General features: G+C 45.8%; 12 protein-coding genes across 12 annotated transcripts; 7 read left to right on the top strand and 5 right to left on the bottom strand.

Annotated features, from left to right (window-relative positions):
• Positions 1–627: 627 nt before the first annotated feature.
• On the bottom strand, positions 628–2,824 carry V1514DRAFT_320749 (uncharacterized protein; the record flags this gene model as incomplete). Its single annotated transcript, XM_066926015.1, has 3 exons — positions 628–2,642; positions 2,696–2,766; positions 2,820–2,824. The coding sequence occupies 3 exons, from the start codon at positions 2,822–2,824 to the stop codon at positions 628–630; spliced, it is 2,091 nt and encodes a 696-aa protein (XP_066782676.1).
• Positions 2,825–3,189: 365 nt separating this feature from the next.
• Positions 3,190–4,505, top strand: V1514DRAFT_332997 (S-adenosyl-L-methionine-dependent methyltransferase). The gene is made up of 2 exons (XM_066927953.1): positions 3,190–3,466; positions 3,544–4,505. The coding sequence occupies exons 1-2, from the start codon at positions 3,282–3,284 to the stop codon at positions 4,361–4,363; spliced, it is 1,005 nt and encodes a 334-aa protein (XP_066782675.1). The 5' UTR covers positions 3,190–3,281; the 3' UTR covers positions 4,364–4,505.
• Positions 4,506–4,728: 223 nt separating this feature from the next.
• Positions 4,729–6,633, top strand: V1514DRAFT_332995 (cysteine desulfurase). The gene has a single exon (XM_066927952.1). The coding sequence runs from the start codon at positions 5,112–5,114 to the stop codon at positions 6,327–6,329; it is 1,218 nt and encodes a 405-aa protein (XP_066782674.1). The 5' UTR covers positions 4,729–5,111; the 3' UTR covers positions 6,330–6,633.
• On the bottom strand, positions 6,401–7,847 carry V1514DRAFT_308511 (endoplasmic reticulum vesicle transporter-domain-containing protein). Its single transcript, XM_066925723.1, has 2 exons — positions 7,717–7,847; positions 6,401–7,651 (listed from the first exon to the last, which is right to left on the bottom strand). The coding sequence occupies exons 1-2, from the start codon at positions 7,757–7,759 to the stop codon at positions 6,615–6,617; spliced, it is 1,080 nt and encodes a 359-aa protein (XP_066782673.1). The 5' UTR covers positions 7,760–7,847; the 3' UTR covers positions 6,401–6,614.
• Positions 7,846–10,382, top strand: V1514DRAFT_295486 (UEV domain-containing protein). The gene is made up of 4 exons (XM_066925420.1): positions 7,846–7,862; positions 7,917–8,300; positions 8,368–8,455; positions 8,519–10,382. The coding sequence occupies exons 2-4, from the start codon at positions 8,244–8,246 to the stop codon at positions 10,003–10,005; spliced, it is 1,632 nt and encodes a 543-aa protein (XP_066782672.1). The 5' UTR covers positions 7,846–7,862; positions 7,917–8,243; the 3' UTR covers positions 10,006–10,382.
• Positions 10,383–13,108, top strand: V1514DRAFT_332992 (uncharacterized protein). Its single transcript, XM_066927951.1, has 2 exons — positions 10,383–10,690; positions 10,871–13,108. Exons 1-2 carry the CDS (start codon positions 10,580–10,582, stop codon positions 12,869–12,871), a joined length of 2,112 nt encoding a protein of 703 aa, XP_066782671.1. The 5' UTR covers positions 10,383–10,579; the 3' UTR covers positions 12,872–13,108.
• Positions 13,109–13,456: 348 nt separating this feature from the next.
• On the top strand, positions 13,457–14,677 carry V1514DRAFT_332988 (Quinolinate phosphoribosyl transferase). The gene is made up of 3 exons (XM_066927950.1): positions 13,457–13,719; positions 13,781–13,986; positions 14,045–14,677. The coding sequence occupies exons 1-3, from the start codon at positions 13,564–13,566 to the stop codon at positions 14,565–14,567; spliced, it is 885 nt and encodes a 294-aa protein (XP_066782670.1). The 5' UTR covers positions 13,457–13,563; the 3' UTR covers positions 14,568–14,677.
• Positions 14,678–15,131: 454 nt separating this feature from the next.
• Positions 15,132–16,396, top strand: V1514DRAFT_332987 (nuclear pore complex component-domain-containing protein). Its single transcript, XM_066927949.1, has 5 exons — positions 15,132–15,578; positions 15,645–15,706; positions 15,777–15,908; positions 15,982–16,248; positions 16,307–16,396. Exons 1-5 carry the CDS (start codon positions 15,157–15,159, stop codon positions 16,330–16,332), a joined length of 909 nt encoding a protein of 302 aa, XP_066782669.1. The 5' UTR covers positions 15,132–15,156; the 3' UTR covers positions 16,333–16,396.
• V1514DRAFT_332982 (mitochondrial 54S ribosomal protein bL19m) lies at positions 16,317–17,177 on the bottom strand. Its single transcript, XM_066927948.1, has 2 exons — positions 17,004–17,177; positions 16,317–16,940 (listed from the first exon to the last, which is right to left on the bottom strand). The coding sequence occupies exons 1-2, from the start codon at positions 17,140–17,142 to the stop codon at positions 16,510–16,512; spliced, it is 570 nt and encodes a 189-aa protein (XP_066782668.1). The 5' UTR covers positions 17,143–17,177; the 3' UTR covers positions 16,317–16,509.
• Positions 17,178–17,504: 327 nt separating this feature from the next.
• V1514DRAFT_308493 (tryptophan synthase beta subunit-like PLP-dependent enzyme) lies at positions 17,505–19,036 on the top strand. Its single transcript, XM_066925722.1, has 5 exons — positions 17,505–17,787; positions 17,858–17,899; positions 17,963–18,030; positions 18,103–18,781; positions 18,853–19,036. The coding sequence occupies exons 1-5, from the start codon at positions 17,559–17,561 to the stop codon at positions 18,954–18,956; spliced, it is 1,122 nt and encodes a 373-aa protein (XP_066782667.1). The 5' UTR covers positions 17,505–17,558; the 3' UTR covers positions 18,957–19,036.
• On the bottom strand, positions 18,920–23,626 carry V1514DRAFT_332977 (CobB/CobQ-like glutamine amidotransferase domain-containing protein). Its single transcript, XM_066927947.1, has 3 exons — positions 23,535–23,626; positions 22,917–23,456; positions 18,920–22,841 (listed from the first exon to the last, which is right to left on the bottom strand). The coding sequence occupies exons 2-3, from the start codon at positions 23,451–23,453 to the stop codon at positions 19,125–19,127; spliced, it is 4,254 nt and encodes a 1,417-aa protein (XP_066782666.1). The 5' UTR covers positions 23,454–23,456; positions 23,535–23,626; the 3' UTR covers positions 18,920–19,124.
• Positions 23,627–23,724: 98 nt separating this feature from the next.
• V1514DRAFT_368388 (chitin synthase-domain-containing protein) lies at positions 23,725–27,531 on the bottom strand. Its single transcript, XM_066929905.1, has 3 exons — positions 25,890–27,531; positions 24,127–25,834; positions 23,725–24,068 (listed from the first exon to the last, which is right to left on the bottom strand). Exons 1-3 carry the CDS (start codon positions 27,447–27,449, stop codon positions 23,854–23,856), a joined length of 3,483 nt encoding a protein of 1,160 aa, XP_066782665.1. The 5' UTR covers positions 27,450–27,531; the 3' UTR covers positions 23,725–23,853.
• Between the last annotated feature and the right edge of the window lie 9 nt (positions 27,532–27,540).

Raw genomic sequence — 27,540 nt, 5'->3', positions numbered from 1 at the left:
AAAATTTATAATTAGTTGTATACAAGTGAACATAATATGTACACTAGGAGCAGAATAGTTGATTGTATTAATATAAGGAACGTTTCCAATTGTCATCCCAATTAAGACATACAGGCCGCCAATTCACGTTAGTGTCGACATCTCAAAATGTTAAAAGTTAAATACTCAATACCAGCTTTTGACCAAGACCAATTCTTAACTTGTAAACTTATTAATAACACTTTATTACTTTAAGAACTCTTGACCAAAAAAAAAAAAAAAAAAAAAAATCATGGAACAGTAAACATATAAACAACCCACATTATGATAATTAGCCGACAAACAAAAGGTAAAAAAGAAAACAAAGAAAAGAAATAATTGCAAACAAGAATTCCGTTATTAAAAGCCAAATCCAGGCCAATAAAATCCATTGACAAACCAACTTTCAAAAAAAAAAAAAAAAAAGGCCAGTTAAAATCCGGGCATAAAAAATATATTACAAAAATAAAAAAATAAAAGGAGAAAAGAGAAAAGAGAAAAAAGAAAAAAAGAACTTTTTTCCTAAATTTCAATGCCTTCTAATTAATGTATATGAAAAAAAAAAAACATGAAATGAAAAATTTGCCAGTTTTTTTTTATTTTTTTTTTTTATTCGACCGTAACAGCTTTAGCCAGATTGCGAGGGAAATCGACATCGAAACCTTTCTTGACCGCAAGCCAGTATGACATGAGTTGAAGCGGGATGACGTTTAAAAGACCTTGCAAACAATCAACAGTGGCGGGCACTTCAAGGGTTCGATACGTCGTCTTGAGCTTGGAAAATGCGTTTTCATCCTTGTTGCAAATAATGATGGGGTTGCCTGATCGAGCAATGACCTGCTCGACAGCGGACATGACCTTGGGGAACAAAGAATCCTTGGTAGCCAAAACAATGATCGGCAGGTCCTCGTCAACAAGGGCAAGAACTCCGTGCTTTAATTCACCGGCCAACACACCTTCCGAGTGCATGTAAGAAATTTCCTTAATCTTGAGAGCGCCTTCCAAAGCGGTGGCAAATTGATAGCCACGGCCAAGCAAGAGCAATGATTTTTGATTCACCAGGCTGGTTTCAGCCATCTCCTTAATCTGATCGTTCAGTGCCAAGACTTCTTCGATTTGCTTCGAAATCTTGCCCAGGCCATCAATGATTTCATGACGACGAGCTCGCTTGGAAATGCGGTCGTCGGACAAGGACAGGGCCATCATGACCAAGGCCACGTATTGAGACGTGTAGGCCTTGGTTGATGCAACACCGATTTCCGGACCAGCGTTGATATGCACGCCACAGTTGGTCTGCCTGGAAATGCTGGACCCAACACTGTTGACGATACCAACGGTCAACGCACCACGTTCTATGCAGTATTGCAGGGCAAGCATGGTATCAGCAGTCTCTCCGGATTGAGACACAAAAATGCACGTGTCGTCACGGAAAACTGGTGACCGCCTGTCCAAAAAATCTGAAGCCAGTTCGACAACAATCGGAATTTCAGTAAGTTCTTCAAAGATGGCACGGGTTGCCATGCAGGAATGGAACGACGTGCCACATGCAACCATGATGATTCTCCGACACCGCCTGATCGTGTTGAGATAGGCAGACAGTCCGCCAAGCGTGACGATCTTGTTTTCAAAGTCGATGCGGCCACGCATGGTGTTGATGACCGAGTCAGGCTGCTCAAAGATTTCCTTTTGCATGAAGTGGTCGAAGTTGCCCTTCATGATTTCGTTAAGTTCGATTTCGAGGGTCTGAATCGAACGGATGGTTGACTGGCCTTCCTCCCGGCGAACACGGTGAATGTGCAGTTCGCCGTCGTAGATGTGCGCAATGTCGTCGTCTTCGAGATACAACACTTTTTTGGTGTGCTCAACAACGGCCGACGGGTCGGATGCAAGGAAAAACTCTGCCTGCATGGGGACACCGTCATCGGAAATGAAGGCGCGGGATTGTGACCGGCGAAGGTCTGAGCCGGCAAGAGGGACCAAAAGTGACGGCCCGGTTGCGGATGACACGGCAGCGGCAGGTTCGACCGTAATTTCAGGGAAATCAGGGAACTCAACGTCGACAAAGTCGACCTTGAGCTTCTTGTCGGTCTTGACGCCGATCAACAGGGGCGAGCCTTTCCTGGTGGCGATAACCTCGTTGGGGAAGTGAACTGACTTGATCAAAAGACCGTAGGCACCTTGCAGCTCAATAAGAACAAGCTTGGCCAGCTCGGTGAAATCCAGGTCTCGGTGGTTGTTGATGTCGTAAACGTACTTGCACAGCTTGGCAATGCATTCGGTGTCGGTGTCGGTTTGGAAAACAAACCCCTTGGACACGAGCAGGGCTTTTAATTCACGGTAGTTTGTGATAATGCCGTTGTGAACGATGACGAACTCGTTGGTCACGTCTGAGCTGTGAGGATGGGCATTAAGGGGTGATGGAGGCCCGTGAGTGGCCCAGCGAGTGTGAGCAATGCCGACGTGGGACACGAACGTCTTGTTGACGTCGGCGGACGAAGTCTTGATAAGCTTGCGCAGGGCGGCGACCTTGCCGACCTCCTTGAACAGCAGGACCTCGTTCTCCTTGTCACCGTCTATGGCAAGACCGGCGGAGTCGTAGCCTCTGTATTCCAAACGTTGCATGCCTGCGCGGTCAGCATAAAAACTCAACAAAACAAAGCAAAACACTAGAACGTACCATCGAGAAGAGTATTTTCGATCTCACCCCTGGTCTTTTCGACCAGATAGTTGACGTAACCAAAGATTCCACTGTCCAGTTAGTTAGCGTGACAAAAAAAAAAAAAGGCAAACTCGACACATACCACATGTTGTGAACTTAGCGAGGGACAGAGCAGCGATCGCGTGAATCAGGGTGCAGAACGAGCAGGAAAAAAAAAAGAAAGAACAAGGGAAGCGGTGATGGCGATGGAGAAGGTGATGGAGGAGCGACGAGCGTCCGTATTTATTTACTTTTCGCTGTGACTGCCGTGGCTGGGCAGGCGTAAAGCTATTAATAGGGGAGAGCGCTGCCTAAGCGGATCGCGCCCCCGGGGAAGGCGGCCGCATGTGCCAGCTGTCGCCAGACAATCGCATGCCATGCGCTTAGGCAGCTGCAGGTTTCCCCCTGCCCCCTGAGGTGCCTCAGCCGCGCATTAGGTAAAAAAAACTTTTTGCTTTCTCGGACTCGACACTGTTCACGTTTGACCACAACAATCTGTGTCTGTGCCCGGCCCCTTGCTCTGTGTGGGTGTTTCGATAGTTGCCATTCTATTTTTGTCTGCATCATGAGCCTGACCCCTGGCGACGTGCTTGACTCATCTGCCGGTGCCGGTGCCGCTGCTGCTGGTCCCGCAAGCAGCGGTGACGTCGTGTCCAAATGGGACATTCCTCGCACCGAACGTGACGACCCCTTTCAGTTCGGCCAGCGCTATCTCGAAAACAAAGAACAGGTCTGGGACCACAATGCCTGGTGGGTTGCTTTGATTTGATTTGATTTGATTTTTTTTTTTTGTTTTTTTCGTTGCAATCAACTAATCGCTCCTCCAGGGACCACGTCGAGTGGGACGACGAGCAGGAGCAAATCGCTACCGAGAAAATCGAACGCCAACGACAAAACCCGGTCAATGACTTTGACAAGAACCTGTACATGACCAATCCGGCCAGGTACTGGGACCTGTTTTACCGCAACAACAAGTCCAATTTTTTCAAGGACCGCAGATGGTTGCAGCTCGAGTTCCCTTCCATCTACACTCACGCCACCCAGCCGGATTCGGGTCCGCGAACCATCGTCGAGGTTGGCTGCGGCGCCGGCAACACCTTGTTCCCCATCCATGCCGCCAACAAGAACCCGCAACTCAACCTCGTCGGCGTCGATTTTTCCCACCGCGCGGTCGAGCTCGTCCGGTCCTCGCCCGAGTTTGATCCCGACCACATCTCGGCCGACATCTGGGACCTGGCCGACGAATCCGGTGCGTTGCCTGCCGGATTACAACCCCACTCAGTCGACTTTGTCATCCTGATCTTTGTCTTTTCCGCTCTCGCGCCGGATCAATGGACCACCGCGGTGGCAAACATCAACCGTTTGCTCAAGCCCGGCGGCGAGGTTCTGTTTAGGGACTACGGCAGGTACGACATGGCTCAACTCAGGTTCAAATCTGGTCGTTTGCTCGACGATTCTTTCTACGTCCGCGGTGATGGCACCAGGGTCTATTTCTTTACCGAACAAGAGCTGCATGCCATCTTTGGTGCCGTGTTTAATGTGGACAAGGTTGGCACCGACCGGCGATTGCTGGTCAACAGAAAGCGCCAGCTCAAGATGTATCGCATATGGCTTCAGGCAAGATTCACGAAGCCGTTGTCGACCTGATTTGGTGTGTCGGCGTAAAACTTTGGCAATTTATAGGCGTTTGGATGTTTTATTTAATGTAATGTAACATAGTTAATGATGAATTCCGTCGTCTTTTTTAGCTGGACAGCTCATTTTCAAAAACAGACTGACAATGAATCTTGCTCATATCCGTAACATGCCTCTACATATTTTATTTACACGTCCACTACTGTTATTAGTCCTGGCAATTAGAATATTTTTTTTAACTTCGTCTTAACTCCGCGGAGAAAATACACGGGGTTAGGTCAAATGCAGGTACAAGCCCCGCCAGCGCTGACTGTCAGCGCCCCGGGTGGGCAAAAAAATCCTTGGAATCTCAAAAATGTTGATTTATATATCCGTCAAATTCCCGCTGTCCTATTCACTCTCACTAGTTACCGCCCACTTCGTTACTCAATTGTATCTGTGTGCTTGATTTGCTTGATATTGTGATGCACGTCAAACTTCCGCCTCTCAGGGCTTTTGCCGCTGCTAACATGTGGCGTGCCAGCAGGCCTCGAGTTTATCGGCAAGCTCCTTGCCGTGCGTTTTCGCAACCGTCCAAGCCCCGCCTCAGTGCTACCGCAGTGGAGTCACCGTTCAGTCCAACTCCTATTAGTTTTCCTGGCGGAGCTGATGCTGGGTCTGCTTCTGCTTCTGCGCCAGTCAATCCTGGTATGTGTTGTCGCTGTTGTGACGTGGAATTACTAATCAATAAACCCAAGATATCCTGCACAGTGCCGAAGTCATGGATACGGACGCCCGTCCGATTTATCTTGACATGCAGGCCACCACTCCTCTGGACCCTCGTGTTCTCGATGTCATGCTTCGATATTTTACCGGCCTGTACGGCAACCCGCACTCGCGGACCCATGCCTACGGCTGGGAGACCGAAGAAGGTGTCGAGCAGGCAAGAAAGCACATCGCTGACCTGATTGGTGCTGACCCCAAGGAAATCATCTTCACGTCCGGTGCCACCGAGTCCAACAACATGAGCATCAAGGGCGTTGCCCGTTTTTACAAAAACAATAAAAAACACATCATCACGTCTCAAACCGAGCACAAATGTGTTCTTGATTCCTGTCGTCATTTGCAAGATGAAGGATTTGATGTCACGTACCTTCCGGTTAAGCAAAACGGCTTGATTGATCTTGATTTGCTTGAGTCCTCAATCAGGCCCGACACTGCCATCGTGTCCATCATGACGGTTAACAACGAGATTGGTGTTATTCAACCCATTGATGAGATTGGCAAGATTTGCCGCAAGCACAAGGTTTTTTTCCACACCGATGCTGCCCAGGCTGTTGGCAAGATTCCAATCAACGTCAACAAGTCCAACATTGATCTCATGTCCATCTCTGGTCACAAGATTTACGGGCCCAAGGGAATCGGTGCTTGCTACGTCAGGCGCCGGCCTCGCGTCAGACTTGACCCCATCATCACTGGCGGTGGTCAGGAACGTGGCTTGCGAAGCGGAACACTCGCGGCTCCGTTGATTGCCGGATTTGGAGAAGCCTGCCGGATTGCCAAGCTGGAAATGGAATATGATCACCAACATATCAATCGCTTGTCCAGCCGTCTTTCCGACGGCTTACTGTCCATGCCACATACCGTCAGAAATGGTGATCCAGATCGTCACTACGCTGGGTGCGTTAACATTTCGTTTGCCTACGTTGAAGGCGAATCTCTTCTCATGGCTCTCAAGGACATTGCCCTATCATCCGGATCAGCCTGCACGTCTGCTTCTTTGGAACCATCGTACGTGCTTCGTGCTCTCGGTGCTGACGACGCGCTTGCCCATTCCAGTATCAGATTCGGCATCGGCCGTTTTACTACCGAGGCTGAAATTGATTACGTGCTCGAAGCCGTGCGCAACCGGGTCACGTTCTTGAGAGAATTATCACCATTGTGGGAAATGGTCCAAGAGGGAATCGATATTGATTCCATTGAATGGTCGCAACATTAAAAAAAAAAAAAAAAAAGAAAAGAAATTACTGTCATGCGCCGTAAAAAAAAAAAATTAAAAAAAAAAAATAAATCTTTTCCTAATCTAATTGCTTGTGAAATTTTGTTTTTTTTTGTTTTGTTTTCTGAATAATTTTTTTTTTTTATATATTATATATTATATATTGGGATGAAGGAAACGTGCATGAAGGAGTTTTTTTTTTAATGGCAGCAAAATAAACAGAACAGTGTGGAAAAAATAATTTGAGAAAAAAATATAAATATTGTTGGTGATGCTGTAAGAATGCTAATTATTGCCTTTCAAACCTTTGTCTAGCAATGTCTGCGTCACATGTGGTGTAGACTTGCCCCGGTTTGCCCATTTCGTCCAAATGCCTTCCATTAATGGGTACACCCATCCAGTGCAAACGACCAAGCCTCCAATCACGTTTACAATCCGAATCAAAAATTTTAAAAAAGACGTTCGATTTTCACGAATCGTTAATCCGAGAGGTTCGATATCATACTTGATATATATGCCAGGCGGATGAACCGAATTTATTAATGACGTCGGCTTCTCGGTCACGGCGTATTGGTTCGTGCGCACGACGTGCCTGCCAACATACGTTGTCGGCACGATCGATACATAGTATTGATACCTAAACATGTGATGATCAACAAGAGCCGCGACGCCGTCCAACGGGTTTTCCAGTCTCGGATAGTACGCTCCAAACGATAATTCATCAAACACGTGTGAAAAATTAAGTTGCTCTTGTCGAATCACGGTCCTGGTTCGTTCCCGGTAACCGTAATTCTTTGCCGTGATGTGCAAATCTCCTTGCACTTTGTTAACATCAAATGATCCATAAATTCGGCACAGCGGTAATTCGTTCTCGTTCTTGTCATTTTTTGGGCCCGATCGTGATAATTTCGATCTTGATTTCTTGGTTCGCTTAAACTTGCTTGCCACGCGGGCGCGCCTGAACGCATTGGCTTGCGAGTCAGGACTTGCCTGTTGTCGAGATTCGACCGTGAGGTCGTGCGACGTGGTTAAATCAAACGCATCCACGCCGTCCAAGGCAAGTAACTCGGCAGCCAAAATGCGATCACCAGAAGAATCCTCAGCGTTGACGTGTAAGGTTGAGCATGGCATGGCAATCGTAACGTCAAGGTTGACCTGCATGTTTGAACCAACCGCATGTTCGACCGCAAATTCTTGCACGACAGTACCGGCCAGGTATGACCCGAATTCGATCCATATAAAAAAAATGCAAAATAATGATAGTAATATCGTAACCAGTCCTCCACCTTGCGATCTTTTCGTGTAAGTTGAAGATACCTTTGCTATTTTAAGAAAAAAATTGATTAGTTTTATTCGTAGGTGTTTTTTTTTTTAAATGCCAACTTACGAAAGGCGTCAAATGTTTTGACACCACTTGCAACTGACTCCATTAATAGTTGGAGGTATTTTTCAATTACTCATGAGATCTCAATCCTCTGGCACCGTCTATCAATCGGGTACTTTTGCTAAGGACTACGGTGGCCTTTCGATATAGTTGGTTGCCAATACATAATTGCTCAGGGGTAGCTCTGCTGACTTTGCTTGCAGGGGATTGTACTTGCTCCCGACGGAGCACGGTTCATCAATTATCCACGATAGAGAACCCTTGTTGATGGACAACATAGACAACCTACGATTACTAAAACTTTTGTTTTACTCCGTTCATCGGTTTTGGTTGATTATTGTTTGGGTATTATCAAGTGATCTTATGGTATTAGGCCTGAAGAGAGCGTGAACACCGCCACCATCTTCCAATCTTTCTCATCATCACAAAAAAGACGGAGAGAAACGTCAACATATAAAATTTCTAAAACAAAATTGAAGTGTTTGTATTCTTTTGAGGTGCTGTTTTATATACATATACAGTCATAAATCATGACTCGCCAATTGCCTGAGAATGTGCTTCGGTGGTTGCATGACGTGCTCGTTCAGGTATGTTTTAATCCTTCCCCGGACCCACATAATTTATCAAGGGACTGACACGATTTGACATCAACAGCAATATACAGATGTTAACAGGACGTACTCGGACGTTGCGATTGCATTGCAAAACCAGGTTAATTTATTGCCCAGGACGAGTGTATATAGTACGTTTGCCAACCCGTTATATTTTTAAGGAAGTCATAGCTAATTTTGAAAAAAAAAAAAAGCTTACGAGACTGGTCAGTCAAAATTACTGCTAAATCTTCATGGCACATTGCCGGTTACGATCCGATCGGTCGTGTACAACGTGCCCGTGACGGTTTGGATCCCGCACGACTACCCGCATACAAGCCCGATCGTGTTTGTCACCCCAACCGCGACCATGAACTTGAAACCTGGCAATCATGTTGATACCAGCGGCAAGGTTTATCATCCTTTCATTTCATACTGGAACGGCCAAAATCAACAGGCAACCGTTTCTACATTGTTGGACGTCCTAACTAATGTTTTCTCGAACGAGCCGCCAGTGTATGCCAAGCCGGTGCCACAGCAGCCACAGCACGTTCCTTCTCCACAACTTTTGGCTCCTCAGCACACGAACCCGTTTTCGCATCAGCAGGCGCAACAGGTTGCTTATCAGGACCTGTCGATTTATCCATTCCCTCAATCACAACCCGAAATCTCTCAGTTTAATTCTTATCAACAGCAACAACCGCAACAGCAACAGCAACCGCAACAGCAACCGCAACAGCAACCGCAACAGCAATTGCCACATGGTGCACCATTTTTGCAAAACGCTCATGACGGATTGGATCAATCTCACAATCCGGCACCTCCGTCGTATGCTCCGACCTATCAGCAACAGCAACAATTTCAACCTTCGTTGACACCGTCTCAAACTTTTTCTCCTCAAATCTACCAACAACATCAACAACAATCACCTCAACCGCAAGCCTTGCTCCAGCATGTGCCATCTTTGCAATCGCCTGCTCCTAATCCTATATATTCAAGTAACCCCATTCCACCCCCATTTTCAGTTCCGGTTGAAAACCAGCAGACTGCAAATGATTATTATCCATATCGACAACAGCAGCAACAACAACAACTTTCTGCAGTTGCTAATGCTCACCCACCACCGAAGGATATTCTTGATTTAGACGAACCGTTGCAATCATCATTACCGACCAAGTCACCACCGGCTCCAAACTTGCCACCGCATCCAGAACAAGTACGATTGCAGAACGAGGTTGGCCAAATCTTGTATGGCAAGTCTGTCGAGGCTCGTCCTCGATTGGACAAGCAGGTTGATCATTTGCGAAACACGTTGGAAATGCTTAAACGTACGGACGCAAACTTGAAACGAGAAGAATCTGAGTTGTCAAGGATCATTAAAACCGGCGAGTCAAATCAAACGATCGTGCAAGATCGCATCGTCAAGGCAAGCGAAGCCATTCAAGGATCACAAAATTACAATGACGTTAATATTGATGAAGTCGTCACGGCTGAATCGGTCGTGTTTAATCAATTGTACGAATTAACATCACAAGATCTTGCCATCGAGGATACGATTTACTTATTGGGCAAGGCTCTTGACCGGGAACGGTTGCCGTTACACGTGTTTCTGAAACATGCGCGCACGTTGGCACGGGAACAATTTTTAAAAAGAGCATTGGCTCGCAAGATTGCGATCGACACCGGTCTAGGATTAAAATGATTTAAATACGAATTGGAATTTTTTTTTTTTTGGAACTTCTTTTTGTTTAACGTTTTTGTTAAATTTTGCATCTGCCATAGTTGGAGAAATTTCCTATTTTAATTGTAATAAGGTTGCATTTTGAATTTACGACATTGTTTTTGATAAGACCCGTGGTTGTTGGCTCAAAAAAAAAAAGAAAAAAACTAGCTATAACTTGATCCAAATGAAAGCCCATAGAAAAAAGCTGGTATTATAAGCCAATTGGAACTGGAAATGAACTTGAACTGGTTGGATACGCGGGGGTTGAAATGGCGGTATAATATTTTTTTTAAGGGGTTGCCTTGTCTAAACACAACCACCGAGGCCCGTGCCAATTCATTCATTATTCTTAACCGCCATTATTCGCTTTCAGCACTTCTTTTTGTATTTTGACATTGCATGTTAATTCATAAGTCTAATTAAAAGTTACGCATACACTTCAAGCCTTTTTTTTTTTTATTTTTTTTATTTTTGTTGTTTATTTTCGTGCCCGGTGCTATATTATTACATTACAATCCAATAAGTTCACATCTTATTGGGTCCTAGTCGGAAAATGCTGAAAGGTCTACGACGATCTCTGAAAGGCGGAGACCGAAGCTCGACCGCGACCACAAATCATTCAGTCAGTCCAAAGTCTCCATTAACAATCCAGGCTCCCAAAAAGGTATAAATTATTATCATTGTTTTTTTTTTCTTTTCTGCCATTTTCTTCACTGGCCACCAATTTATCCTAGTCGTCAAGTTTGCAATGAAGAAAAAAAAAAAAAAAGGAAAACGGAAAAGGGACATGTTTGAGAATTGCAAGCTAACCAGTTATCTTAATTTTTTTTTTTTGGGGGAGTAGGTTATAAAGGCATTATACGATTACTCGCCAACCGCACCGGGCGAGTTAGGTTTCCACAAGGGTGATTTTTTCCACGTTATTGGGAGAGAGAATGACACGGAATGGTACGAAGCTTGTAATCCGTCCGCAAACACGCGTGGCATCGTGCCGGTGTCGTATTTCCAGGCCCTTGGCAGGAACGAACAAGAGAGCGTGGACAGTGGCAAGAGCGCGAGTGCGATCACGGCCAGCAACAGTAATCATAACCGGATCGTTTCCGATGCGTCATCATCACAATTTTTGCCGGTTTCGATATCAGTATCGGGCTCGCAACGTGACTCGGCCGGGTTATTGTCCTCAGCCTCGTCCACGACTTCTTCCATCCGCAAAACCAAATCACTGGCGCCGTTGTACGGCGTCGTGATGTATGATTTTTTTGCCGAACGACCGGACGAATTGGAAGCCCACGAAGGTGATGCCGTGATTATTGTGGCTCAATCAAATCATGAATGGTTCGTGGCCAAGCCGATAGGTCGGTTAGGCGGGCCAGGATTGATTCCGGTGTCATACGTGGAAATTAGGGACATGGCATCGAACCGGCCGATTGATAACCCGGAAGAAGCAATCGCGAAAGCCAACGTGCCGAGAGTGGAAGAATGGAAAAAGAGAACGGCAGAGTACAAGGCCAGCAGTATCCCGCTTGGCAAGCTCGATGATGATCAGCAATTGCCGCACAAGTTCCAGCAATTATCAATATCCTCACAACAGCAGCAGCAACAACAACAGCAACAGCAGCAACAATATTATCCGGCAAGCAACAGCCAATACATTAATCGTTACTCTCAACAGACATCAGCAAGTTACGATGCCACTATTGTCGGTGCCACCGTGGACCGGTATGCGTTTGATAATGGCAGATATTGGTACTTGTTGATTGCCGAGATGGAGGACGGCACTTTCCGGAACCTGTGTCGGTTTTACGAAGACTTTTATGATTTCCAAATCAAGCTTTTGGACGAATACAGGGACGAGGCTGGCCGGACTGGCAAGGAACGCATATTGCCATACATTCCTGGACCGGTCACGTTTGTGAATGATTCAATCTCGAGTCAGCGAAGAGTTAATTTGGATGAATACGTCAGGAAATTGATATTACTGCCTCCCTACATTTCTCGAAGTCCGCTCGTGAAGAGCTTGTTTGCCATCAGGGAAGGCGATACCGAGTCGATCTATCCAGCCGCCGCACTTCCTCAACCTTATTACAGAGATTCTAGAGCAGGGTTGGCGCCTCACAATCGATCATTGTCACAACCACGCACGACCTTGTCTTATCTATCATCGTCATCTTCAACCATGCCACCATCCGTGACTGGGTTGACCTCTACTCGCATCTCCCGATCTTATTCAAACCATCAACAACAACAGCCACAACTTCAGCAGCAACAATCGCCATTCCGATCCAACAACTCGTCTTTACAATATAATAACCCTACGGGAACAAGTTTTCGAACGTCTGCCGTGTCGGACGTCTCACAAGCAACGTTCCACACTCGAAAGGATTCAACATCGTCAACTGGCACGAGTAATGGTGATGCGTCGGCCGCCAATGATGCGATAAATACCAGCAACAGTGTTACATCCGACAAAAGTAGTGATATTGAACGAGAATTTAGTTTGGTGAGCACGTCAACCGTGAGCTCCTATGCACCTACGCCTGCATCTGCACCTGCACCTGCACCTGCACCTGCACCTGCACCGGAACCGGAACCGGCGTCTCGTCAAGCATCAGCCGCCAGTCTAAAAGTAAAAGTTTTTTACAATGACGACCTGATCGCTGTTCGAGTGCCGAGCGACATCAGTTACGAAAAGCTAGAAGTCAAGTTACACGACCGGTTGGGATCACCTGACTTACGGTTTTATTTTCAGGATGAACATTCGGGTCAGCATTATGAATTAGCTAGTGAAGATGATTTTACCAATGCATTAAATAACGGCAATAAATTGGTATTATATGCTCAATAGAACATGACGAAATTGGTTTTTTTTTTATGCATTTTAGTGTATATTGTACTCTGCATTTTTATCATATTGGTCACTTAGTTATTTTTGTTTTTGCATTACCCCGACGCATGTTAACGCTACCGTTGTTTTTTTTTCTTTTTGTTACTCTTTTATTTTTTATGTTTTTAGATAGGGATTTATTTTATTTTTTTTTTTTTTTTTGGTTCGGTTTTCTTCTGCATCAAAAGAATGTATGGGATTATTTTGTTTTATTTTATTTTATTTATTTTGGGTTTTGATTTGTTTTCTTTGCTCCTTATTTTGCGTTTCTTACTCTTTTTTTTTGGGATGTTATTTTTATTTTTTTGGAAATTATTAATGGATACTCATTGTAAAATAAAATTTGTGTTTATGGTAAATAATGTATGACCTTTTCTTTCTTTGTTTCGAGAGAGAACGGAATTAGATTAGGCATGTTGCCAAACCCAACATCAAAACCAACAATACCCATTCTGATAAATCAGGTAGTGCTTCAAGACAATAAGAACCATAATGAATAATGGTAGTTCTAACTTGACCTTAACCCGGCTTCGTCGTCAGTTATCCCGTCCATCCATTCAGCCCCGCATTTAAATTTAACCCCCTTGAAAAAAAAAAATAGTAACGCATTTAAACCATCAACCGCACACGAAATTTTAACAAAAACAAAAAAAATGAGTAATAATAAATTTAAAAATTTATTACCTCAAAGTGGTGAATGGAAAAATGACATTCGAAGGTTTTTATCAGAAGATGTTCCGGCGTTTGACGTTGGCGGGTTCGTTGTTGGTGATGAATTTCAAACCGCCACGTTAAACGCAAAGCAATCGGTATGAACATGTATATAAATAAATAATTTTTTTACTAATAGTAATAATGTGGAACGTATAGGGAGTATTAGCAGGAGTTCCGTTTGCTCAAGAATTAGCTGATGAAGGTGGCGTGGAGATTGAATGGTACATTGAAGAAGGCACGTTTATTGACGCATCAAGCGGCAAGGTACCAGTTGCAAAAGTGAAAGGTCCGGTTAATAATATTTTGTACGTTGAACGAACGTTGCTCAACATTCTTGCTCGCGCGTCCGGAATAGCCACTCAGTAAGCGGAAGGGTTGCTGCATCACCTTGGCCTTTGTTTATTAAATTTTTTTTTTTAGATCACGCCGGGTTATCGAATTGGCAAGGAAAAGTGGCTACAAGGGCATAATCGCCGGCACGAGAAAGACAACGCCAGGATTTCGACGGATCGAGAAATATGCCATGCTAATCGGTGGCGTGGACACGCATCGGTATGACCTGTCATCCATGGTCATGCTCAAGGACAATCACGTTTGGGCTACCGGATCAATCACGAAAGCGGTTGCGGCCGCACGGTCGGTATGCGGATTTTCAACCAAGATCGAGGTCGAAACTCAATCCGAGCAAGAAGCTGACGAGGCCATCACGGCTGGTGCCGACGTGATCATGCTTGATAATTTTTCTCATGATGAGATTGCGATCGTGGCCGAATCGTTGAAAAAAAAATGGGCCAATAAGAAAAATTTCTTGCTGGAATGTTCTGGCGGGTTGCGGGAGGATAATATTGAATCATACCTGACAAATGCGATTGACATTTACAGTACCAGCAGCGTGCATCAAGGCACGGGTGTGGTTGATTTTAACTTGAAGATTGATCATTAAGTGTTGGTTTTGAAAAAACGAAAACAAAAATGCATAATCATAGAGCAGTAGAACGAGTGTAACCAATGCAATGTATATAATTCATTAATATCGCAAACAGTTATCACTCAGTACGCTACAAACCTAGTTGAACAACAAGAACGATGTGCTCGTCTTTGCCATAGCCTCATGCCACCTGTCAGCATTACTCTGTTTAACTTTAGCCCTCCCCTCTCTGCGTTCATATTTTGGCGCTCTAGTACTTTGTATATAATTCAGTACAAAAGCGTTATTTGTCTATAAGGTATGTTGAACGTATATATTACAACAAAATTGTAAAAACACAGGGACTACCAGAGTTTTCTAATTTACTAGTGAATTTGATTTCGCACTAAAGGGTACCATTAGAATTTGTTTGCTTCTGTTGTGTTGCTGGTCTGCAATTTTGATGTAATAGCGATAAATTCAAAACCAAAGTCGTGCACGTGATTTTGGCGTGACTTTGGTCAATTGCAAACTCGAACCGGGTAATTCATTTTGGTTCTCGACAAAAAGCATAAAAACATCCAAAATGGAACCAGTTCATCTTGTATCTACATTCGGTCGTGATATGACTAGTTCTCCTTTCAATTCTCAATTGTCTCGATCACAACCGAGCACGCCAGGTCCACAAGTTGGCTCGGTGCAATCACCAGCGCCTTATTCGCAATCACCGTTTAAATCGTTGTACACGCCGTCTCCACCACCACCACAGCAACAACAACAAAGTCAAGGCCGTCATGCTTCTCCTGCCAGGCGACGCAGTTTACTAGATGACGGTTCTAGGATTCGATCTGAAACTGAATTACCTACCGCATCGAAACCCGTGACACCGCGAGAATTGCCTAAAGGTGAATGGCGGCATCCCGCGTTCGATCAAGTCCAGGAACGGACCAGCCAGACTGAATTCACGCAAAATACTGGCCACAAGATGTTTTTGAACGCGCTTGCATGGATTGCATATGCCGTTGTTATTGGTTGGCTTAGGAAATGGTAATCAAAATAAATCAAGGTTTGTATGTTTTGTGCGAAACGCAATACTGATTGTAACCTTTTTAGGAATTGGATGGCTGATCTCACAGCACAGAACGAAATATTTAGAAAAAACATGACATATATCGGTACGATTTTTTTTTTTGTCAGTGGAGTGACGTGATTATGTATATGTTAAACTCTTTATTTTTTGAACAGGCATCGCACTTCAATTATTGTTTCTATGGAACATTGTTGACGGCCTGGTTCGGCTGCTGCGACCGCGCGAGAAATTTGCAGATATTCCACTGACGCCTAGCCAACGCAAGCTAATGGGCCTGGATGACAAAGGTATGAGCAAATTAATGTAAAAAAAAAACCTATAGGATTTTGTTTTTGTTGGCTTACGATTTTAAAAAAAAAGTGAAAACGTCGTCACCAGCCAAGCCACTTACCCCGCCAAAATACGTCAAGGGATATTCTCAAGCACGGGAATCACCTCGCGCGTCGCCATTACTAAAAAAATCGATTCAAGGTGCGGCAGTGGACAAAAACAAAAACTCGTCACCGAAATCTGCCGGGAATCAGGTTGCATCGCCAAACAGTCCGGCACGATCGACCGGGTCACCAGTATCAAGTTCTGGATTCACGCCGAGCAACAGATACCTTTACATGGCAGATTCACCTGGACGTGAGTTGATTGAAATTTCGTTTGATTTTATTAATGTTGGATCTAACTTGTTCAATAGGTTCGCCAGGTCACCGATCAAGATAAATTGCATGATACCATTCTTTTGTACAGTAGTAACGAAAAAAAAAAAAAAAAAAAAAAAAAGAGATATATTATACATATTGTCTAAAGACATGAGAACTATTTACCGTAGGAAAAAAAATGTCATGATAAAAAATGATGTTGGGATAAGGATGGATTGCTGAGTAAAACCTGGCTGCTTTAAAATGAAATCTGAGAAGCAGCGGTTGGCTTGCTCTCTCTGCGCAAATAGTACAACTTGGCCCTTCTCGCCCTCTTGACTGCCCGACTAATCAATTCAAACGACTCAACTTTGGGGCTAAACACTGGCACTGACATCTCGACTCCGAGCTTGGCCACGTCACTGCGGACTCTAACCGTGGTCGCCAACGCGCGGCGGCGAATCGCAATCACGGTACCTTCAAACGACTGACTGTCCTCGGACTTGAACTTGATCTTGATCACATCACCAGGCCGAATGCCAATCTTGCTCGATGATTCGAATAACTTGCGTCGGAATCCGGTGGGGTCGAGTTCATTAATCTGTGCCGATTGGTATAACTCCATCGAGTTGGTCCCGGCCGGAATCAACGACGGCGGTGATACTGGAATTTTTGGTCGCACCTTCTTTTCTATTTACACGCTGCCGTGTTAGTACAACATATTTCAACATTGCACGTATGTGAAAAACACACCTTTGGCAGGCTGAGCGAACCCGGCCGCTTGCGGCACCCGCAACCGCAGCAACGAAGGCACGGCTTCATGCCTGAAACTGGCCAGGCACGTGTTTTGCCAAACTAATGGTCGCAAGATTCGACAAAAATGTGAGTTCATCGTTAGCTGAACGTTACTGGCCAAACTAAAAAAAAGAAAGGCCTTGGTCAGTTTCAAAACTTTTTTTCAAGTTTCATTAATTGGCCCGGGAGCCGTACAACTGTCACTACGCATTGGGCATATGGCATTAACTAAATCAACATTTGCGCGTTTATCACTATGTCACTGTCTTTGGCCAGGCATCTACAAAATATGCAGTAATAATATGCACTAATGAATTCTGTGATGCAATTGATTGTACTGAGGTGGTCAGATTGTTTGCAGAAATCCCCAGTGGCGGTGGTCGTGCCGGCTGGTTCGTGCCTGCCGACATGGGACCAAAGAGTGGTGCAACTCACGTTGTGCAATTCGCGAAACCATCCCACCTTAATTTCAAGCATTCTTACTGCTCCGGCTCTTGCTTTTGCATTACAAAAATGATTACCTCAAGAACTTCAACCAAGTCGCTTTCACGTGCTGCCAGTTTCTTGATCCGTCGAGGAATCGTTACCGGCGTGAGTAAGGACTACGTGCCACTCACGGTCGACGGCTTCGTCGGCGCGGTCGGCAACACGCCTTTGCTCAAGCTCAACCGGTTATCCGAAGAGACCGGTGCGAATATTTTTGCCAAAGCCGAATTTATGAACCCTGGTGGTTCGGTCAAGGGTGCGTTAAAAATTTTTTTATTTTTGTTTGAATAGATAGCTAACGTCATTTGTTTTTTGCCTGCGTGAAGACCGTGCTGCGCTTTACGTGGTCAAGGATGCCGAAGAAAGAGGTTTGTATATTACCGTCGTGATGAGTTTAATCAAAAAAAAAAATTTAACTGAATTTCATCAAGGTCTTCTTAAGCCAGGTGGAACCGTGGTGGAGGGCACGGCTGGAAACACCGGTATTGGATTAGCACATGTCAGTTTACCTTTTGATTTTTGCATATATTCAAACATACCACTGACCTTTTTTTTTTTTTTTTCGGTTTAGATCTGCCGCGCAAAAGGTTACAAATGTGTGATTTACATGCCCAACACTCAATCTCAGGGCAAAATTGACTTGTTACGTTTACTCGGTGCTGAAGTGCATCCGGTCCCGGCTGTCGCGTTCGACAATCCAGAAAATTACAACCACAAGGCACGCCGGCATGCGGAAGAACTTCACAACGCAGTGTGGACTAACCAGTTCGATAACATTGCCAATCGTCGTGCTCACATCGAGACCACCGGCCCGGAGATTTGGAAGCAGACCGCCGGCAAGGTTGACGCTTTCACATGCTCCACCGGCACCGGCGGCTCGTTCGCTGGCATCACTCGGTTCTTGAAACAAGCTAGTGATGGCAAGGTCAAGGCCGTGTTGGCTGACCCTCCCGGATCAGTTTTGTATAGCTACGTGTCAAGCGGTGGCAAGCTTCTTGACCGTCAGGGCTCGTCCATTACGGAAGGCATCGGTCAGGGCAGGGTGACTGATAACTTGGCCCAAGACATTCACCTCGTCGACTACGCCGTAAACATTCCGGATGAGGAGACAATTCTCATGATTTACAGGTTACTGGATGAGGAAGGCTTATACCTGGGATCGACCTCTGCGCTTAACGTCGTGGCTGCCACGAAGGTTGCCAAGGATCTCGGACCGGGATCGAATGTTGTCACTCTCCTTGCAGACGGAGGTATGTAATTTTGGATTTTTGAAACATCATATATATTATATTTGCAAACTAACCGGACGCGATATATATAGCCTATCGATACGCCGACCGTTTGTTCAGCAGAAAATGGCTCGAATCCAAGAAACTAATTTCTTCAATCCCTCCGCATCTTGAGAAATATATTGTCTTGCCATAGGTTTATTGTACATTGTAGATATAAAAATATATATAATTAATTATATAGATTAAAATATTTTGTTTCTCATATTATTAAATTCTATTAAGTCCTTGTCTCTTTTTTTTTTTTTTTTTTTTTTTTACGCCTCGTCGTTGCTCATTTAAACTTTTTTCCTTCCGTCCTGTTTCACGCACCAACCCACCGCCTGGCCGACCTAAACAATCTAATCCACGGGCCAAATTCACCCCACTCCTTGGCATCTTGAGCTGGATACCAAGAGTTATTCTCCTTAAACACAACTCTTTCCGGATGAGGCATCAATGCCAATACTCTGCCGTCCGGTGTTCGCACGCCTGTGATACCGCCAGGACTGCCGTTCGGGTTATATGGATATTTCTCCGTAATCTTGCCGTAATTGTCCACGTATCGGACCGCAACCAAGCCGTCCTGGGTTAACTTCTTGGCCTGCTCAATGTTTTCAAACGACGCCCGGCCTTCGCCATGTGCAACCGCGATCGGGAACTTGGATCCACGCATGCCGTGCAAAAAAACGGAAGGTTCCTTGGCATCCTCAACAATCTCAACCTCACTCACTCGAGCTTCAAACTGTTCTGACGCGTTACGTTGAAAGGTTGGCCAATTTTCTGCACCGGGGATGATTTCTTTTAATTGCGACAAGAACTGGCAACCGTTGCACACGCCGAGCGTGAACGTGTCCTTGCGGTCATTGAAAAACCGGCGGAATTGTTCTCGCGCCTGTCCATGCCACAACACAGACTTGGCCCAGCCATTGCCGGCACCCAACACGTCACCGTAAGAAAATCCACCGCAGGCTGCCAGGCCCACGAAGTTGTCAAGCGTAACCGCCCCGGAAAGGATCTCAGTCATGTGTACGTCAACAGGCGTGAATCCGGAAGCATAAAACGCATACGCCATCTCAATGTGTCCGTTCACTCCTTGCTCGCGAAGAATCGCAACCTTGGGCTTTGATATGGCGGCCGGGATCGCAAGCGCGGTCGGTTCCGCAACGGTCTCGCTCGCGTCCACATCTGCCGAGGTTGCTGCAGTCACCAGTTCCGGCAGTAACGTGTCCTTAACGTCAAACGTAAGCCTGTAAAACAAGCCTGGGTCAAAGTTATCCAAAATGTTGGCGTACTCCTGATCGGCGGATTTTGGATTATCACGCAACCGCTGCATCTTGTAAGACGTGTACGACCATGCTTGCTGCAAAGCTGCCCTGGAAGATTCAAAAACTCGTTGGTCGGCAAAATCGATCGTGACAAGCTGATCCTTGGATGGGCGCACGTCGGCCACGGTAGTGATGTACTGACCATCGATATTGTTGGCTTCGAAAATGGCCACGAACCTGTCCACATCTTCCTCCCTGACCTGGAACACTGCACCAAGTTCTTCATTAAACAAGTTCGAAACAATGTCGGCACCATTGTCCGGAATGTCAATATTGATGCCCACCCGTCCGGCGAACGCCATCTCAAGTAACGTTGTCAGCAATCCGCCATCAGATCGATCGTGATAGGCAAGCACGAGATCAGGAATCGTATGCAAAATTGAAACCGTAGTAATAAAATTCTTAAGTAGCGCAAACGATTCAACTTCAGGCGAGGTGTTGCCAACTTTACCAAACACCTGCGCAACAGCGGATCCGCCAAGCCTGGTCTTGCCCTTTGCAAGATCCACCAACACAAGCTTTGTGGCACCAATACCAGGTTCTTCAACCCGTCGAAGTTGCGGGGTCCATGTGTTGTGCACGTTAGTCACACTGGAGAAAGCAGTGATGACGAGCGATAACGGGCCAGTGACTTCCTTTGACTTGCCATCTTCCTCCCACTTCATTTTCATGGACATAGAATCCTTTCCGACGGGGATGGAAATGCCTAATTCGGGGCACATTTCTAAACCAATCGCTTGAACTGCCTCGTACAACGCAGCGCCTTCGCCGTCATGAGCCGGAGCCGACATCCAATTGGCAGACAGTCTGACATGTTCAAGGTCGGTGATGTCAGCAGCAATAATGTTAAGCAATGCCTCTGCAACGGCTAATTGTGCTGATGCCTTGGCATTAATCAATCCAATCGTAGGCTTCTCACCCATCGCCATGGACTCACCAGTAACGATACCCTCACCCAACGACGTAACGGTAACGCCAACGTCGGCCACTGGCACCTGCCAGGGACCGACAAATTGGTCACGTGCAATCAAGCCGGTAACAGTTCTGTCGCCGATGGTGATCAAGAACGATTTCGAACCAACTGACGGCAAATGCAGCACACGTTCAACAGCAATCTTGAGAGGCGAAACCGGAGTGGCATCTAAATGAACCGACGTCTCTGATCCAGATCCGTTCTTGGACGCGGTTGATTTCAGCGTCTCAGCGTCAACATAACTGGCAAGGGATGAATCAAATGGTGGGATCTTCAAATGACGGGTGGACGCAACTCGAGACATCTTTGGTGGCTTGCCGAACAAGGTGGACATTTCAAGGTCGATCGGTGTAGTTCCAAGTAACTTGTCGGTAAGTACGAGTCTTTGCTCTGCAGTTGCATGTCCAACAACCGCAAACGGGCATCGTTCGCGGTCGGCAATTGCGGTAAAGAGCTCCAAATTGTCGTTTGCTACTGCAAGAACATATCGCTCCTGAGCCTCACAGCACCAAATCTCCATCGGTGACAATCCAGGCTCGGACGACGGAATGTTTCTAAGTTCAAATACTGCACCCAGTCCATGGTCGTGTACAAGTTCGGGCAGCGCGTTTGACAAGCCACCGGCACCGACGTCATGAATCGACTGCAACGGGTTTCGTGAGCCAAGCGCGGTGCAAGCATCAATCACCATCTGCACGCGACGTTGCATTTCTGGGTTGCCTCGCTGCACGGAGGCGTAATCAAGTTCAACAGACGTGTCTCCAGAAGCGACACTGGATGCAGCACCACCTCCAAGGCCGATCAGCATGGCCGGGCCACCAATTACGATCAACGCCGCGCCTGGCGTAATCGGAGTGTCTTTGAGTGCATGATCAGGTCTAACAGAACCAATACCACCAGCAAGCATGATTGGCTTGTGAAATCCTCTGATTTCTTGCTTGCCATTGGCCAAAGGTAACGTGGTTGTCAGCGTGCGGAAATATCCTACAATGCACGGCCTGCCAAATTCGTTGTTGAACGAAGCGCCTCCGATTGGAGCTTCAAGCATGATGTCCAATGCCGAGGCAATATGTGCAGGCTTGCCGACATCAAGTTCCCAGGGTTCCCTGCTTTCCGGGATCAAAAGATCAGACACTGAGTATCCAGCCAATCCAGCTTTTGGTCTCGAACCGCGACCAACAGCTCCTTCGTCACGAATCTCACCACCGGAACCAGTGGCGGCACCGGGGAACGGAGACACGGCAGTCGGGTGATTGTGAGTCTCGACCTTTCCCAGATAATGCACGAGCTCGTTGGTAAGTTCCCACTCCTTGGTCGTGCCGTTGGGCACGAACACGGTTGCCTGTGCGCCGGTCATGACGGCTGCGTTATCCGAATAAGCGGACACCGTGTACGCGCCGCCGACGGTTTCATGAGTGTTGCGAATCATTTTAAACAGTGAGAATTGTTTTGTATCACCATCAATCTTCCAATCGGCATTAAAAATCTTGTGACGGCAATGCTCAGAGTTAACTTGTGCGAACATAAACAGCTCCACGTCAGTTGGATTGCGTTGAGGAGACAAATGGTGAAACGCATCGGCAAGATACGCAATCTCGTCCGACGCAAGAGCAAGACCAAATTTCTTGTTGACTTCTTCTAATCTGTCCTTTGGTGATTTTCCAAGCTGAATCTCGACTAATGGTTTAGGCTCGCGCTTCTCGAACAAATCGGCGTACTCAGGTGCGTGGTCAAAAATTGTCTAAATGATCCAAGTCAATAAATTGGTTTGCTTTAAAATATGAAACCAGATCTCTCAGTTAAAAAAAAGACTTACCTGGGTCATGCGATCATAGAAGCAATCAAGTGATACATCGGAATTTAAGTGTTGCATGAGAGGAAAGCCTTTTCTGACAGTGACCAAAACCGCAATTCCACGTTCAATTCTCTCCACCACGCCATTCAGGCCGCATACCTGCGCAATGTTGGTAGCCTTTGAACTCCAGGGAGATATTGTGCCGACTCTAGGCACAATCCTAATCAAGTAATTGTCGGCTTCGGCTGGCTTTGCGCTGCCGGAAGCAATGGCGCGAACAAGAGATAAGTAACCCGGATCAGACGTGTCGGCAGGCGAGTCATACCGCAACAATGTCTCGAGAAGTTCACGTTGGGATGAAGACGGGTCGAGGAGAGCATTGGATTCAGGGTTACCGGAAGCAAAAGCAACGTAGTGCACATAAATCGCACGGATAGACGTAACCACTGACGAATTAACTGCAGTATTAATACTGGAAATTAGTTCTGCAATTCGAAAGGGAGAATATGCCACCGGCCCTGGCAGGGCCAGAAACTGTGGTTCAACAACTGCAGCCATGGGCTGTTCAAACCGGCGAATCAGTAAACAAATTCTCTTTTAAAAAAAAAATTGAAACAAGTATCTTGTAAAATCACATACGAAAATAATAGCCTGAACAGCAGTAAAGTACCTAATCGGCAGTTGTCCAGTTCAGAAGCAAGATCGTGATATCAAATGATGGCATCCAGTATAGAACTGGGAAAAATATTTTTTATTTTTAATTTACAGTCGCGCGTAGAACTCAGCGAGACAGCGATGGCACGTCTGTACAATCCCCTCAGCTTACTCATATGATAACTATAATTATCTATTTCATTCTTTAATTATATACGAACATTAAAAAACTCCAGTACAGCATTATGTTTTTTTTTCTTTCTTTTCGTAGGCTTCGTTAAATGTATTTTCTTTTTAGTTCATTTCACTCCTCGCTTGGCCACACGCCAGTAGCTTGGGCATAAGGTGCTTGTGGCGGTGGCATAGCGAAATGCGGCTGCTTCTTCTCGACCTCCCAGTCTCTCCATTTGCGCATCTTTATCATGGACGAGTCAAATTCGCCTTCAGATTCGTCATGTCCCTTATCACCTCCTTGAACCTGTCTAGTTTCACCCCAAGAAAAGTCATCGAATTTCCAATCTATGTTATTTAGTTAGCTCCACTCTCATCGTGCAAGACATTTAAAGCCCAAACTTACAGGCATTCATTGGCAAGATAAAATTCCACACTGGCAAAGCCAAAAGGTAAATCAACATCCATAACATGTAACTCGTTCTGTGCGCAGTGATAATGACAAGCACGCCAGGAAGACCTAAAATCATTCCCAAAAGTACCAGGGGAATGATCGGTACTGGCTTTCGAACAATGGCAATAACAACAACGTAAAGGGTAAATGCAAGCGCAACAGGAAGTACCAGTGTACCAACCAATTCAATCAAAATCACAAATTGCATAGAAGCACAAAATACTCCGCATAGTGTGTTGACGAGCGTGAGTTCCATTAGGTTGTGCACGGTTGAATTGATCCATCGTCGACGTTGAGATAACAATACCGAAAACGTGTCTGGCGCCATGGTCTTACACACGGCCTGGGGCACAAAGAGCTGTTTTCGCTTGGGAAACGTTCGCAGCATTAATGTTGTCAAATATCGATCCTCTCCTAACAACATCAAATTCTTCTGGTGCAACGTTTCAACAACATTATCAGAATAACGCTCAACAATATCAGGATTGGCAAGAATAGGGACCCAGTAGCCGTTTTCCTTAGGTGCCTTGATTCGATACATGGAAAAACAACCTGGCAAACATGTAACCGACCCAAACATGGACTCGAACGATTTGGTAAGGTGATGCGAGACATAATATTCAAACACCTGGATCATAGTAACCCATGACTGTCGCTTGTTTCCAATCTTCGTTTCGCCACAAAGACCCATCACGTAAGGGTCATGAACAAAGCAGGCATTCATGTGGGTCAATGAATCAGGATATACTTTCGTGTCAGCGTCTACCATGAGTGTGACTTCGTACATGTCGGGAGAGATACCACAAATTTGCCAAATTCCATTGAACATTTCATATTCAAGCTCAGTCATGCGTTCATCAAACATGACTTTCTGAAAAAATGACATAAGAATGATTTGCGAGTCACGCTTGCCACGGTTGCCTGGTTTGGACGAATGTGCCTCATCAGGAGGGCCACATTTGACCACGGTTAGCATAGGAACACGTTGCTGCTTGGCCGGGTCGACAGTCTCGTCATCGTACTTGTAGAAACCAGCATACACCTTGGCCATATTGTGACGTTTAGTGCCGGAAGCCACCGCAACATAAGAAAACGGTTCAACTTTATCCAAAGGAATAACAAAATCAGTCATCATGCTTAAAACCATGTCTGGGGTAGTCAAGTCGTTTCCAGCACCACGAACGAGACCGTCGCACACAGCAATAATAAGCTTGTGCGAATTGGGATAATCAGTGGTGGCGACCGAGTCCAAGGTTGTACGAATACCCTCCAAAGACTCCGAATATGCAGTCACAAGACAAATCGTGTGCACAAGTGGATAACCAAATGGCTGATAATCCGCTGGAGGTTGAGCCACAACGTTGTCTTGGTAGTAGCCAGCACCGACGCTGCTTTCGTCTTCAGCCATGACCGTGGACAATCTTGGGTTTTCATAATCTTCACGACCCAAACCTAAAGAAGCCGAAGACGAATTGATTATAGGATTATGATATGTTGAGTTACCGGATGAGTAAAAGTTGGACGATGAGTCCTGACCATAAAGTGAACCAGGAACAATAAGATGAGCAGTTGAAGACAGAGATTGCGATGCCATAGTAGTTGGTCTTGTCTTAGACCTAGAGCGCTCATTTTGAGCATACGGCGATGTGAACCGTGACGTCTATTAAATTTTAAGTCAAACAAATCCAAAAAACAAAAATAAATTAATAGCTTACCTTTGGAAAGAATCTTGAGCTCCGACCATTATTGAAAGTGTTTGCATTAACAATGTGTGGCGCCGGACGGTAAATGTCATCTGCCCAGTCTTCAATGTCTTTGATGCGATCCTTTTCCTTGTCAGTGTACTTAACGCCAAGACGCCATGAAAAAAACCAGGTGAACATGCAGGCAAGAATAAACTTGATTACGACGATAAGAACAATAAACACAAGTGAGACGTATAACACAATTTTAGAAGCGATACAGCCAATAGTATCGGTGTCGATGGAGCCAACCTTGACAGTCTCGGTCAAGCACTTTGCCAGCTTTCTGTCGGAAGATGAAGTAAGCAAACGAGAAATGTCAGTACCGCGAATTTCGCCAGACTTGACAGCAAGAAGCAAATCGTTAAATCGTGAGGTTGAAACCTGAACATCAGACGAGTCGATCCAGTTGAGCAGATCTAAATCAAGAACGTAACCGTTGTAGACAACAAGATTACGAGACGCATTGCGAATATCATCCCAAGTGAAGTAAACGTCACCAGTGATGCGAAGATTATAGTACGCGTTTCTGGCTACCGAAGACGTGTGGCATGCATAGCCGGTGTAGTAGGGCCAGGTGAAATTTGGCGTCGAGGAGCCATCCTGATTAAACGTCTTGCAAGGGAAATACCAAGCCATGTTGCCGTCCGAATCGTAAGGAATAGTAGAGTCTTCTGTAGGTACGAACAAGCCCTTGCAATGATGATTAACATTTTGGAACAGGAACGAGCCGTCTTGACCACCAGCGTTGATGGGCGAATATAAAACGTTGCTGCGGGCAGGGATGCCATTTGCAAGAGGGTGCTGAGAGCGAGTAAGATCATAGGCGCGTCCGTGAATGATCATATTGCCAGAATCGACGGAGTTGGACCTGAGTCTGACCTGGCTTCGGCTGCAGACAGCCTCAGTAAAGCCGAAGGTGAGAAAGCCAACAAACGCGCCAATGTAAAGAATGACAGTGATGAGACCCATTTTTTCACGCCAGGCGTTCTGTCTGGCCTTTGCAGGCATGCCACACCAGGAAAGAACCTTTCCGGGGGCCCAGAACGTGATGATCGAACAATACACCTGCCAGAATGACGGCGGTTTGGGCAAAGCACCCGGCGGTTTGGGCCTGGGAGTGTTCACGCGAGCATTTGACTGCTTTGAAACTGAGTCAGAGCCAGATGGCGCGTCGTCTGAAATCGAAGACGAGGTTTTAGCGCTAGGTGAAAATTTTGGGTCGTCAACATAGTTGACCGCACCACCGGCGCCAGCTGCTGCGGTAGCGGCATTAATAGCGCCTCCAGATTCGCCAGCAGCGTCAGTCTGAGTATTATTAATAATATTATTATTATTCTCAAACGACGATGGATCGATGCCTGTCGTCGAAGGCAGGACAGGCATATTCTGGGCATGCTGAGCATAGTAGTAATTTGGGTGGTCTTTTGTGATCCGCGAGCGCTCGGGCCGGATGAGCGAACGCTTGCGGCGAAAATCCGAAGCACCATTGGACTGGCCCTGCTCTTCGGACGGCATGAGCGGCGAAGACATGGCAGCGAACAGGCTAATGAGGAAAAAAACGAGGGACTGAAGACGACTCGTCTATAATATTGCACGGCTGAATTTCGTCGACCAGTGCGCG

The sequence above is a fragment of the Lipomyces japonicus genome, assembly GCF_038497905.1.
Source record: "Lipomyces japonicus strain CBS 7319 unplaced genomic scaffold V1514scaffold_26, whole genome shotgun sequence".
Taxonomy (NCBI): domain Eukaryota; kingdom Fungi; phylum Ascomycota; class Lipomycetes; order Lipomycetales; family Lipomycetaceae; genus Lipomyces; species Lipomyces japonicus.
Note: the sequence above shows the minus strand (reverse complement) of the source record. Positions and strands in the feature narration are given on the sequence as shown.